The sequence below is a fragment of the Polypterus senegalus genome, chromosome 4 (assembly GCF_016835505.1).
Source record: "Polypterus senegalus isolate Bchr_013 chromosome 4, ASM1683550v1, whole genome shotgun sequence".
NCBI lineage: Eukaryota > Metazoa > Chordata > Cladistia > Polypteriformes > Polypteridae > Polypterus > Polypterus senegalus.
Genome location: NC_053157.1, coordinates 244,972,957 through 244,987,037, shown reverse-complemented (window position 1 = coordinate 244,987,037; position 14,081 = coordinate 244,972,957). Strand labels below are relative to the sequence as shown.

The window sequence follows — 14,081 nt, the reverse complement described above, 5'->3', positions numbered from 1 at the left end:
GTATGCATCCATGATCACCAAAAACATCTGTTAATGGTCCTCAGCAAAATCCAAATGAATTCTCTCCCATGGACTTGAAGCCCACTTCCAGGTTTGTAGAGATGCCAAAGCTGGCATATTCCGCTGTTGCTTGCAGATGTCACATTGACTTTCTTCATTCTCAATGTGTTTGTCTAAATCAGGCCACCAGAGCAGACTTCAGGCTAGTGCCTTCATCGTTACAACTCCCAATGATTCTCGTGCAATTCTGCCAGTAGCCTAATTTGTAACTTCTGAGGTACCACCACTCAAAGACCCCACAGAATACAATCATCTTCAATAGTAAGTTCTAATTCTCTTGTAAAATAAGGCTTTAAAGTGTCATCTGCCATACAGTTTGGTCAACCACATAATACATGCTGTTTTAAATTTCTCAGCACAGGGTATCTGTCAGTTTCATGTGCAATGTCTTTTGCAGTAAGCTTCAATTTATCTAGAAAACACACCCCATACACTGGATTTGGTTTCAGTTCCTTATTTGAATCCAACAGGGGCAAATGGGATGATGCATCTGCAGTACTATGCTGTTCTGATTTTTTGTATTTCATTTCGTAAGTATAGGCTGACAAAATAAGTGCCCACCTTTGCATTCTAGCAGCAGCGAGTGTGGGTATGCCCGTCTTAGGTCCCAAATTCTTTAATAACGGCTGGTGATCTGTTACTAATATAAATTTTCGGCCAAACAAATAATCTTGGAACTTCATGACTCCAAATACAAGTCCTAAAGCTTTCTTTTCAATTTGAGAGTAATTTCTCTCAGTTTTGGTGTCTCGGTTTTGGCCTCTCAGTGCCATCCTTCATTTTGTGAGAAATTACTGCAACCTACACCTCCAGGTGATGCGTCACAAGCTAAAATAAGGGGTAACTGTGGGTCATAATGCACTAAGACACTGTTAGACTGCAATTGTGATTTGGACTCATTAAATGAACTCTGACGTTCCTCTATCCAATTCCATTTCACACCTTTTTGCAACAATGCTGTCATAGATTGTATAATAGTGGATAAGTGAGGAATGAATTTCCCATAGTAATTTAACAAGGCTAAAAAAGACCAAAGCTCTGAGACATTATTTGGAACTGGAGCGTTCACAATGGCCTCAGTTTTTTCATCTAAGGGATGAATACCTGTAGCTTCTATAGCATGCCCTAGGTAAGAAGAAACACTTCTCTTGCTTTATTCTCAGATTGTACATCTGCAACTGTTTCAAAAGTTCTTCCAGGTTTCTCAAATGCTCTTGTAGATCCTTCCTGTTATCAATCTATCATCCATATAACATATTACACCATCTAGGCCTTGTAATATCTGGTCCATGATTTTCTGATAAAGGGCAGGAGCACCAGCAACCCCATATAGAGCCTATTATATATGAACAAGCCTTTATGTGTATTTATGGTATGGTAGGGTTTGGAGCCTTCCTCCAGCTCCACCTGTTATGATATGCTTGGGACAAATCAAGTTTGGTGAACTGCTGACCCCCTGACAGTCTTGTAAATAAATCTTGCACTTTAGGCAAAGGGTACTGCTATATCTCCAAACCCGGGTTGATTGTTACCTTATAATCTCCACAGACTCTCAGTATTATTTTTATTTGGAATACAAACATTGGCACCGCTCACTCACTGTAACTAATGGGGCTAATAACACCTTCACCCTGTCATTTAGACAGCTCTCTTTCTACTGCTTCACGTAGCGTGTATGGCACTGTGCGTGGCTTACACAATTTTGGTACCACACCATCCTTAACAAAAAGCTTGGCTTTGATTCCCTTAAGTGTTCCTAATTTAGGGTGAAAAACTGGAGTACCTGTCACACAGCTGGTGACCTTGTTTACATGAGACCAGTCTAATCTTAAACATCTAATCCAGTCTCTATCCATCAATGCTGGGCCGTTTCCTTTAACCACCAGTAAGTCTACATTTTTTAAACATTCTTTACATTTAACCAAAACAGAGATTTTTCCTTTTAAAGAAAGCATTTTGTTACTATAAGTCTTCAAATTACAATTAGCAGGGCTTAAGTTTATCTTTTTAAATTTACAATTGTACAGTTTCTCGGAAATGACGGATACAGCTACACCTGCCGATCTCCATTTTCACTCGGACACCATTTATAGTCACGTATACATAGTAGGGCTTATTACTGTCTCTGGTAGTCTCTAAAGAAAGTAACTCAGTTCCTCGTATGTCACCTTCAAAAAACGGGCTGTAGTCTGTTGTCAAATCAGCTTCTTGTCCTTGAATCTCAAACTGCTTTAAGGCAAGTCTTTCATCACCCTTGTGCTGAGACGCCCCACCAACCAGCGGTCCTGCGTGTATCCTTCGCTAAGGTGCCGACGTTCGCTGAAATGCTGCATAGGTGGTTTCTGTTTCAGCAACATCCAGGTGTCTTGTCCACTTTGCAGGTTTATTATTTTGGCCTTCCTGGCGTGCACAGCAAGCACGAGCGATATGCCCTCTCTTCTGGCACTCGCGACACTCCATGTCTTTATATCTGCAGTTATCAGGTAGGTGACCCTCGCCATGGCATCAATAACACGCTTTCTCTACGACCTCCGGTGAGGATATTGCAGTGAGCAAATTTTTGCGCACTGTTCTTTGTTACTTCGCACGCGAACCCCATTTCAATTGCCAGGGCTAAAGTCAAATCTTTGTTGTGCGCTGCATTCAACAACCTGCCCCTCAGCTCAACGCTTTTAACGCCACATACGAATCGATCACGCAGTGCTTCATCCGAAAAAGTCCCGAATGTGCAGGTTGCTGCTAACTTTCTCAGAATAGCGACATACGCGCTCACTGATTCTCCATCCAGTTGGTTTCTAGCATGGAACTTGCATCTCTCGTCGATGAAATTTGTTCTCGGCACGTAGTGTTTTAAGCTTTACGAGCTCCAGAAACGTCTTCATGGGATGGTTTCAAAGGCGCACATACAGTAAGTCCATTAGCAAACTATGTGCTTTCTTTCCTACTATAGTTAATGTGATATATTGCCTAGTATTAGTTCATGCCAGTAGATGGTGCTGTTTGATTCATGAATAAGTCCAATAGGCTTTGTTTCTCTTGTTTTATGAACTTGTTGATTATTGTACGTTTTTTATATATGCAGAGTTCAGAAAAGTAAACCGTTTATTTTCCAGGATATATATATCCGAGTGAAATTCACTTCAATACCTAATAGTGGCGACGAGAAGTGGATCTCAATGAGTAATCCGGCTTGCTATTTACTGCAAAGGAATCATAACTTAAATTCGGAAAATAAATAAATAAAAATATATATACGGAATGGCATTATTAGGCCACGTTGAGGAGTTTGACATTTCAAATCCGGCCTCATGGGAATCGTATGCAGAGAGACTGAACTTTTTTCTAGAAGCTAACAAAGTAACAGACGCTGCCCAGAAGCGTGCAGTGCTGCTGAGTGTGATTGGAAGTAAAACGTTTGAAATTGTTAGGTCGCTCATCTCCCCTGCTAAACCCAGTGACAGGTCGTATCAGGAAATTGTAACATTGTTAAAAAATCATTCTGCACCCACCCCTTCAGAAACAGTTCAGCAATTTCATTTCAATGGGAGGAACCAAGAACCAGATGAAGGTATTGCTGCTTACATTGCAGAACTTGGAAGGCTGTCTGAAAACTGCAATTTTGGTAACAGTTTGGATTCCTTGCTGAGAGACAGACTTGTATGCGGGGTCAGAGATGAGGCTCTTCAGAGGCAGCTCTTAGCAAAATCAAATGTAACCTTTGCCTTAGCTCAGGAAGAAGCACTTGCATATGAGGCTGCATCAGTACACTCAAAAGAAATGCAGGAATCATCTATCAAATTGTGCACATCAGACACCCATCAGTTGCAAAATAAAAACCCAAAAGCAAAGTCTTATTTTTTACACTCAGACATTTTGGACTCCACTCAAGGAAATTGCAATAGTTGTGGGGGGAACCACAGACATGACGTTTGTCGTTTCAGAGAAGCTGTGCGTCATAAATGTAAGCGCCGTGGGCATCGACAGAGAGTATGTCAACAGGGGGCTTATCCAGTAAGTGCAAGTTTATCTCACAAAGTAGAACAAAGAGGCAGTGCAGCTGCAGAGAGTTTTGAAGATGGATGTGATACAAGTGTCTATTCCGCAGAAATCATCAACAGTGTGGGAGATTGCACAACCAGACACAAGACATATACTCTTGTCACATTACAAGGAGTGCCATGCAGGCTGGAAGTGGACTCAGGATGTGAGTATTCCTTAATCTCAGAGGAGACCTACCACACATTATGGCCAAGGAATGCTCCTCCTATTGTACCCTGTGATATTCAACTTGTGGATTATAACAAACAAAATGTTACCGTGTTGGGTGCCTGCTCAGTCAAGGTACATTATAGGAAGGACAGGAGTTATTTAGGCCTTATTATTGTTAAGTGACAGAAGGCCAGTCTACTTGGTGGAGAGTGGTTTAATCCCTTAGGTATTCAGTTAACAGGAATACACAGCCTTGCCCCAGACCCAATACAGTCAGTCCTGAATGATTTTAGTTGTGTGTTTGAAGAGGGTTTGGGCAAATTTAAGGGTGCACCAGTTGTTTTTCAGTTGGATCCCAATGTAGCACCCATACGTTTAAAACCAAGACCTGTTGCTTTTGCCCTCCACCCCAAAATAGAAATAAAGCTCAACCGTCTAGTGAAGCAGGGTGCATTAGTTTCAGTAACTCATCCCATTTGGGCCACTCCTATTGTTCCTGTATTAAAACCAAATGGTGAGGTTTGAATATGTGCTGACTACAAATCCACAATTAATAAGGCATTACAGGAGCACCCATAGCAGATTCCATCCATCAATCAGATACTTACTACATTAGCAAAAGGAAGAGTTTTTGCAAAACTAGACCTGGCACAAGCATATCAACAATTGCCAGTGGATGATGCAGCTGCAGATTCACAGACCATAATTACTCACAAAGGTGCGTTCAGAGTTACTCGCCTGCAGTATGGGGTTTGTATTGCTCCAGGGATTTTTCAGAAATTGATGGATGACCTCCTTTCAGGCTTTCCGGGAGTGATTCCTTATTATGATGATATTTTAATTGGAGCAGAAACTGTGCAAGCCTTAGCTGAAAAGCTGTGTTTAGTACTACAACGATTTGTATATGTAGGCTTGAGGCTAAAAAAAGACAAATGTGTGTTTGGTGTACCAAGTGTAGAGTTCCTAGGGTTCAGAGTTGATGCTGAAGGAATTCATCCAACTACCACAAAAGTTAAAGCGATCCATGAGGCTCCAACACCAAGTAATAAACAGGAGCTGCAAGCATTTCTGGGACTGCTAAACTTTTATCATTCATTTCTAAAAGATAAGGCCACTGTGGCAGAGCCACTTCACAGACTGTTGGATAAAAATACCGTTTGGAAATGGTCCGACACCCATGAGAGAGCTTTCAATGAAGTAAAAAAGTTGCTATCATCAGACAGTATTTTAGTGCATTATGACTTGGAGAAACCACTTCATCTCACCTGTGATGCTGCCACCTATGGAGTAGGAGCTGTTCTGAGCCACACAGTAAGTGGTGGTCATGAAGCTCCAATTGCATATTACTCGAGGACTATGACCAATACAGAAAGAAATTATTCACAAATTGATAAAGAAGCACTGGGTATCATTGCAGGAGTTAAAAAATTTCATGAGTACCTATGTGGTAGGAGTTTTACAATCATCACTAGGGCCTACGATTTACCGCGGCAAGAAATGGTAAATTCCGCTGCATGATTTTTTAAATTCAGTGTGGCAAATGCAGTACCAGAACTCCATAAGACATTCGTAACCCAAGCAAAATAAATGCAATTTTTCTTATTCTTAATCCCTAATAATAATCAATCATAATTCGTAATACTAATCAAATAGGTATATCAAAGCGTTCACATCCGCACATTTTAATCCACAGATTTGTTTTAGGCAAATGATGCTGAAACATATGTAGGCATAATATTATTCTCAACAAACGATCGAATAATGTTTCTAAAGTTATTGTTTATTTATTGTTGAAGAAAAGGGCACTGTAAGCTCGTAGGTTTTCTTGTGACAGAGAATATCGCAGTGGTGACAACACCGATCCATATTTTGAGAACGAACGTTCCACATCAACAGATGAGATCGGCAACGCAATGTAAATGTTAGCAAGAGCTGCTAAGCGAGGCAGTCTGTCCTCTAAGGCACGCCAAAAAGCAGTGATATCAGTTGGAATTACTTCACGAGATGCTATGTCCAGATAAGCTTGCCATTCATGTGCTGCGGCCATCATTGTTGGCACTGATTGTGCATGATCAGCAAAATTCTTCGATAAGAGTGGTAGCTGTCGTGGATCAAATATTCTCACAGATCTGAACAGGTCTATTGCCGGCAGTTTGGTTCCCACAAAATATTCTTCAAGTTTAGCAGCAGCATTGTGCTTTGCATCTTCACAGCTGCTGGTTGCAATTGGAAATCCGGACGACTTCAGGCAAGACAGTAAGTCAGACACTTTGTTGTAGAAATCGATAGCCATGAATGACTGTGCTTCAAAAGAAGTCAGAGTGTTCATAATTGGCTGGCAGTGAACAGATAAAAATTCATGTTCAGCTCTCAGCTCGTTAAGTTTATCAGTACTTTAAAGCAACGCCGACAGCTTCTTTAACTGGACTGTAGATAGATAGATAGATAGATACTGTAGATAGATAGATAGATAGATAGATAGATAGATAGATAGATAGATAGATAGATAGATAGATAGATAGATACTGTAGATAGATAGATACTTTTTTAATCCCAAGGGGAAATTCACATAATCCAGCAGCAGTATACTGATACAAAAAATATATATATATATATTAAATTAAATAGAAATAAATATGCATGTAAAAGCAGACAATAACTTTGAGTAATGTTAGCATTTACTCCTCCGGGTGGAATTGAAGAGTCGCATAGTGTAGGGGAGGAACGATCTCCTCAGTCTGTCAGTGGAGCATGACAGTGACAAAAGTCTGTCACTGAAGCTACTCCTCTGCCTGGAGATGACACTGTTCAGTGGATGCAGTGGATTATTCATGATTGACAGAAGTTTGCTCAGCGCCCGTCGCTCTGCCACAGATGTTAAACTGTCCAACTTTACTCCTACAATGGAGCCTGCCTTCTTAACAAGTTTGTCCAGGTGTGAGGCGTCCTTCATCTTTATGCTGCCTCCCCAGCACACCACCACGGAGAAGAGGGCACTCACCACAACCGTCTGGTAGAACATCTGCAGCATCTTACTGCAGATGTTGAAGGATGCCAACCTTCTCAGAAAGTATAGTCTGCTTTGACCTTTCTTACATAGAGCATCAGTATTGGCAGTCCAGTCCAATTTGTCATCCAGCTGCACTCCCAGATATTTACAGGTCTGTACCCTCTGCACACAGTCTCCTCTGATGATCACAGGGTCCATGAGGGGCCTGGGCCTCCTAAAATCCACCACCAGCTCCTTGGTCTTGCTGGTGTTCAGGTGTAAGTGGTTTGAGTCTCACCATTTAACAAAGTCTTTGGTTAACTTCCTATACTCCTCCTCCTTCCCACTCCTGATGCAGCCCACAATAGAAGTGTCATCGGCGAACTTTTGCACATGGCAGGACTCCGAATCGTATTGGAAGTCTGATGTATGTTGGCTGAACAGGACTGGAGAAAGTCCAGTCCCCTGTGGCGCCCCTGTATTGCTGAACACAATGTCAGACCTGCAGTTCCCAAGAAGCACATACTGAGGTCTGTCTGTAAGATAGTCCACGATCCATGCCACCAGGTGTGAGTCTACTCCCATCTCAGTCAGACCAGGTGTGAGTCTACTCCCATCTCCACTGTGTTCGATTTCAGTAGCAGTGAACGAGATATTAATGAGATGATGCAATAGGCTAAAGATAGAACTTAAAGAAGTAATCAAAACTAATCATACTAATATCAATATGCCTCACTGAGATTTCATTCAGATTTGGTATTTTCCTTGGCAGTTGGGTTAATTCCGCGGCGTGGCATTTTACCTCTGCAAAACCCTAAATTCCACAGTGTGGCGTTAAATTCCGCGGGCTGTGGTAAATCGTGGGCCCTAATCATCACAGACCACAAACCATTATTGGGGCTGTTTAAAGGAAATGGGCTTACACCACAAATAATTTCACCTCGCATGCTCAGGTGGTCATTACTGTTAAATGCATATGACTATGAACTTCAGTATCGTCCAGGAAAAGAAATTACTAATGCGGATGCATTAAGCCGTTTACCCCTCAGGACCGCAGAATTTGAAATTCCTCCAGTATCCGAAGTTCTTATGCTAGAATCTATCTCCAGACCCCCCTTGCAGGCATCTGATATTGCATTAATGACGACAGCGGATCCAGTGTTAGCCCGTGTACTGAACTGGGTGTGGAAGGGGTGGCCGAAGGAAAAATTAGGGGAGGACTTCAAATCATTTGAAAGGCGTCAGCATGAGCTGTCTTTATACAGGGGATGTCTTCTATGGGGAAACAGAGTCATAATTCCACAGAAGGCACAAATCTCAGTACTCGCTGCTCCACATGAAGGTCATCCTGGTATGGTAAATATGAAGGCTCTTGCCAGAAGCTATGTGTGGTGGCCTAAAATGGATGAACAAATAGAACATTGGGTAGCTAGCTGTACTTCATGTCAAACTACACAACATGCTCCAGCCAAAACTGTGTCAGCCATGGGAGGTAACCAAGAACCCATGGTCTCGACTGCACATTGATTTTGCTGGACCTTATCAAGGACAAATCTTCTTTCTCATTGTTGATTCCTTCTCAAAGTGGTCAGAGGTCAGCCCTGTTTTTGCTGCAACAACAACTGTGGTCATTCAAATATTGAGAAGGTTGTTTGCCACACATGGACTTCAGGATACAATTGTGTCTGATAATGGTGCACAGTTTACTTCGGATGAGTTCCAGGCATTCTTGGGGCGTAATCTCATAAATCATATCAAGACAGCTCCATTTTACCCATCGTCAAACGGCCAAGCTGAATGCATGGCGCAAACTACTAAAGACGCACTTAAAAAAATTGTGGTTGGTGTCTGGCATCTTAGACTGTCAAAGTTCCTGCTGCAACAGCATGTAACTCCTTGTTCCAGTACAGGATACAGTTCAGCAGAACTATTGATGAACAGGAAACTTAAAACATGCTTAGATCGTCTCCACCCAGATTTAGCGTCAGATTTGCAAAGAAAGAAGGAGTCACAGTTTTGTAAAGTTACATACAGTCCAACAAAGCAGTTTAAAGCAGAGGATAGTGTGTTTGCAAGGAATTATGCAGCAGGGCCTCGGTGGATGCCAGCAATGGTAGCGAGAGCTATGGGGTCAGTATCTTACGAGGTTAAAACAGAGGATGGCCGAATAATTATGAGACACGCCGACCAACTTAGAGGGCGAGTAATTAACTCAATGCCTCAGGTGACTGAGAGCCACTTGGAAAATCATGAGGAGCACAATAACACACAGCCAGCTACGTCCCAACAATCAGCTGATGATAATTCCATGACACCTGATCAGATTCAGAAGGAGCCCACTGAAGTTACCCCAAATGAGGGCCTGTCAGATGTTAAACTTGAGCGTCCTAAAAGAATAACTCGCCAGCCAGCTTATCTAAAGGATTATGTTATCTAAGGGGGAGGGATGTGATATATTGCCTAGTATTAGTTCATGCCAGTAGATGGTGCTGTTTGTTTCATAATTCCAATAGGCTTTGTTTCTCTTGTTTTTATCTTCTTGTTGATTATTGTACGTTTGGGCAATTTTATAAAATGCCGTGTTCAGAAAAATAAACCGATTATTTTCCAGGATATATATCAGAGTGGAATTCACTTCAATACATAATAAATTCCTAAACAAATTACCCCAGCCACACTGTCGGTGAGGAGCTGCTAAAATGACAGCCCATGACTTTCAGCCTTTTACCATTGTGGAGGACGAAGGATTTAAAACTCTTGTTCAGGCCTTAAACGCCATGTATGTTCTCCCCAGGAGATAAACCTCACCTCAAACAATTACTCCATAACTATATAACATGGTGCTTGCAGTGTGGTGAGACAGAGTCAAAAAAGCTTCAGCAGTTTGCCTGACAACTGACTGCCGGACATCCAGAACAACCTGCTCATACGTGTCTGTCACTTGTCACTTTAGTGGAAACTTTAAGGTGACATCCTGCCTTCTTGATTGTTGTGAGTTTACTGAGAGACGTACTGCAGAAAACCTGGCAGAGGAGCGGCTGAGAGTGACAGCAGAGCGACAAGTAGACGACACAGTTAATCGTAGGGTGCAGGAGTAGACCGGCCTGCTGAACAGACTTGGTTTAGTCTCACAAATCCTGTGATAATATGGTTTGTGTAACCAAGAAAATGAAGAAAACCTGTGAAGGAGCGGAGAGCACCTGCTGTGTGGTATGTGTCTGTCTGTCTGTCTGTCTGTCTTGTGTCCCGTCTGTTATGTCAATCATTAAGTTTTCATATTTCTACAGTCCTTGTGTTTATCAATAAATCATTTTATTCTGTTTCTTAGACTGAGTGGGCTTCAGTTACCTTGACAGAGTATAACAGCTGGGGGCTTTACTGAATAAACCGATAAATTACTGACAAACAAAACTCATTATTTGATGGATTAACATCCATCAATCGATTCTGCTCACCCACACCATTGACACATCTCTGATGATTAACAATCAGGAACTTACTATGGGATGGACAATTTGAATAATAAAAAGGACAAGCATGGAGACAGCAAATCTGTTTCTACTGACTGATGTGTTGTGTTTTATTTTCATTTTATTCCATTTGTAAATGTGCTTTTGACATTTGTTAGGTGGACTGTAGTATATAAAAAATAAATAAATACTGACGTGAATTAAACTTTAGCAGATCCCCTGTGACAGATCATCTCTTTTCTAACTGTACGTCTTCACTCTCTGAGCTCCTGTCTCACATTAACTGTTAATGTTAACTGTTCACCCTCAGTTTCTCCTCAGATGTTCTCTCTGTCAGCTCTCAGCTTCCTCTTTAAATTTCCTCCTCCTCCGCCTCACTGACCACAAACGTTCACTTTCATTTCTTCACAAGTCACTTCCTTGTTTTCCTGACTGATTCTCTCTGCCTGCCTCTCCTCAGACTGACGATGGCTGAAGCCCAGATGTTTGTATCACAGGACGAGTTCATCTGCTCGGTGTGTCTGGACACCCTGACTGACCCCGTCACCATCCTCTGTGGTCACAGTTTCTGTCTGAAGTGCCTCACAGACTGCTGGGATCAGAGCCAAGAGTGCAGCTGTCCTCAGTGCAGACACACCTTCATCACAAGGCCTGAGCTGAACAGAAACACTCTGCTGAATGAAGTCATCAAGAAATTAAAGAAAACGACACTCAGTCCTCCACCTCAGAATTATGCTGGCCCTGGAGATGTGGAGTGTGACTTCTGTACTGGGAAGAAGTTCAGAGCGGTGAAGTCCTGTCTGACCTGCATGGCCTCCTACTGTCAGACTCACCTGCATCTTCACTATGAAGGAGATGCCCTGAAGCACCACAAGCTGGTTGATCCTGATAGAAGCCTGAAGGAGAAACTCTGTGAGAAACATCAGAAAAGTCTGGAGATATTCTGTAAAACTGATGATTCCTGTATCTGCTTGATGTGTGTGGTGACTGGACATAAAAATCATGAAATGGTCGAGCTGGAGACAGAGAGGGAAGAAAAACAGGTGAGTGGAGTTGGGTGTTTAATGAAATCTATTTGAGAAACTTTGAGTTAAGGAATTTCTGGCAGTTCAAGTGATTGAAGTGATGATCTGAGGAAAGCCAAATCCACTTGTATGACGTCATCACAGTGAGTTTGTGGTCTGCTTGGTTTCTTCCTCCAATTCATTGTTGTGTGACTAGGACCTGTGTGTGTGTGTGTTAATCAAAGGGTGCGATAGTAGACCGGCCTAGTGAACAGACTTAGTTAAGCCTCCCAAATCCAGTGCTAATACAGCTTGTATAACCGAGAATTTGTAGAAAACTTGGAGCTGAGAGCATCGAAGTCACTCAGTGTGTCAATCTAAGACCACCATAGTTTTATATACACCAACCACTGAAGCACATTAACTTGATCTTGTATTAACATTTTACCAGTACATTACATAACTATTTTATTCTTTGTTGATTGTTCAACATTTTAATATAAATAGGAACAAAAACCATCTATCCATCCCGCTAGTTCCCAAACTACAGGGGTCTGCTGGAGCCAATCCCAGCCAACACAGGGCACAAGGCAGGAAACAAACCCCAGGCTGGGCACCAGCCGACCGCAGGGCACACACACACACAGGACAATTTAGAATCTCCAATGCTCCTAACCTGCATGTCTTTGGACTGTGGGAGGAAACCCACACAGACACGGGGAGAACATGCAAACTCCACGCAGGGAGGACCCGGGAAACGAACCCAGGTCTCCTAACTGTGAGGCAGCAGCGCTACCCACTACACCACCATGCCACCCTCATTGAATGTCATCAAACAAAACTATGTTTTGCAAAATTTAAGCTCTGAACACATTTTTTAAAATTTTATTATAAAATTAAAAATTGTCAAATTTAAAATTGTCAAATCTTATAAAAACAGAAAGTCCAATAGTTTGAAGAACAAAACAATTAAATAAATCAAATCTAAAGCACAGTATTAAAATGTTTAATCTGAGTAATCATCGATAATTATTGACCCGAGTCATTAATTTATTACGGTGACCCTTGTCCTTTCTTCTCCTGAGCTAATTGTTCAATATCAGGTGTGTATTTGGTGACTTTCAGCATCACACAGGCGTCTGAATGCACAGGCATCAGGAAACTTCTCTGTGGACTCAAAACTGATTTAATGTGTGAGAAAATGTGTTCACATGTATAAGTCGACCCAAAAGCCACAAGAAGAGCAAATGCAAGTTTCTTCAAACAGGCGAACACTTCAGGCAGGGATGTCCAGGGACTGAGGACTGAGGATGGCAGCTGACTTTTCCAAGCAGTTTCCTTCAAGAGATTTCCACAATTACAAATTTTATCATCCACAACTCTGATGACTGATGACAGTTGAAAATTGTCAATATCCATCCACTCGAAAAGAGACGAATGTGGTGGTAGTAAAATTAGTTAAGGTGGGCTTGATGAGGCCTGTGAATTTGTTGTTTAACAAACTCTCCTTTGAGTAGATCGACGTACTTCTGAACCTCATCTCTGTTGACAGTAAATCAATTTGAATGAACCTTTATGTTTGGAAAGTACTTATTGGTGTTTAGTGATAATCCATCCATCCATCCATTATCCAACCCACTATATCTTAACTACAGGGTCACGGGGGTCTGCTGGAGCCAATCCCAGCCAAAACAGGGCGCAAGACAGGAAATAAACCCTGGGCAGTGTGCCAGCCTACTGCAGTGTTTAGTGATAATATCACCGCAAAATACTGTATATCTGTTTGCCCCTGACCTTGTAAACTCAAGTTTAAGTCACTCGGGTGTTTAGTTACATCTGCCAGAAACATCAGCTTACACAGCCAGTCGTCGTCATTCAATTCCGGAAAATGTTGTTCTTTTTCATCAAGAAACACCCTGATTACTTTTAGATTTGATACAGATCTGTTCTAAACATTACCTCGACTAAGCGAATGAACATTTCTGTACAGCAGGAGGTCCATATATGTGCTCTCTATTTCTGATAGAAGAGACTTGACTTGCCTGTGAATCAATGAAGAGCCAGAAACTATGAAGCTAACTACTGTATCTTGATAACAGTTTCCATTACAGAGTTCAAGCACAGTGAAAAACTCTTCACACACAAACTCTCTTGGTGTATAAGACAATGGAAGCTCAATACTTGATTTCCAATATGATCCTGAAGAAGTTTAACAAATCCTTTGTTCTTTCCGACCATTGCAGGGGCCGCATCATTAGTAACACAGAATATTTTATTTATGTTAATGTTCTGATTTTTGAAATAGATTGTAAGTGCAGTTATGATGTCCTCTCCGTTGGCTGTACAACC

General features: G+C 41.7%; 1 protein-coding gene across 1 annotated transcript in view; it reads left to right on the top strand.

The window, feature by feature from the left end:
- Positions 1–11,195: 11,195 nt before the first annotated feature.
- LOC120528983 (tripartite motif-containing protein 16-like) overlaps positions 11,196–14,081 on the top strand; it is a 39,635-nt gene continuing 36,749 nt past the window's right edge. The window contains exon 1 of the mRNA XM_039753049.1: positions 11,196–11,771. Coding sequence (XP_039608983.1) covers positions 11,196–11,771 — 576 coding nt within the window. The remainder of the gene's footprint in view (positions 11,772–14,081) is intronic.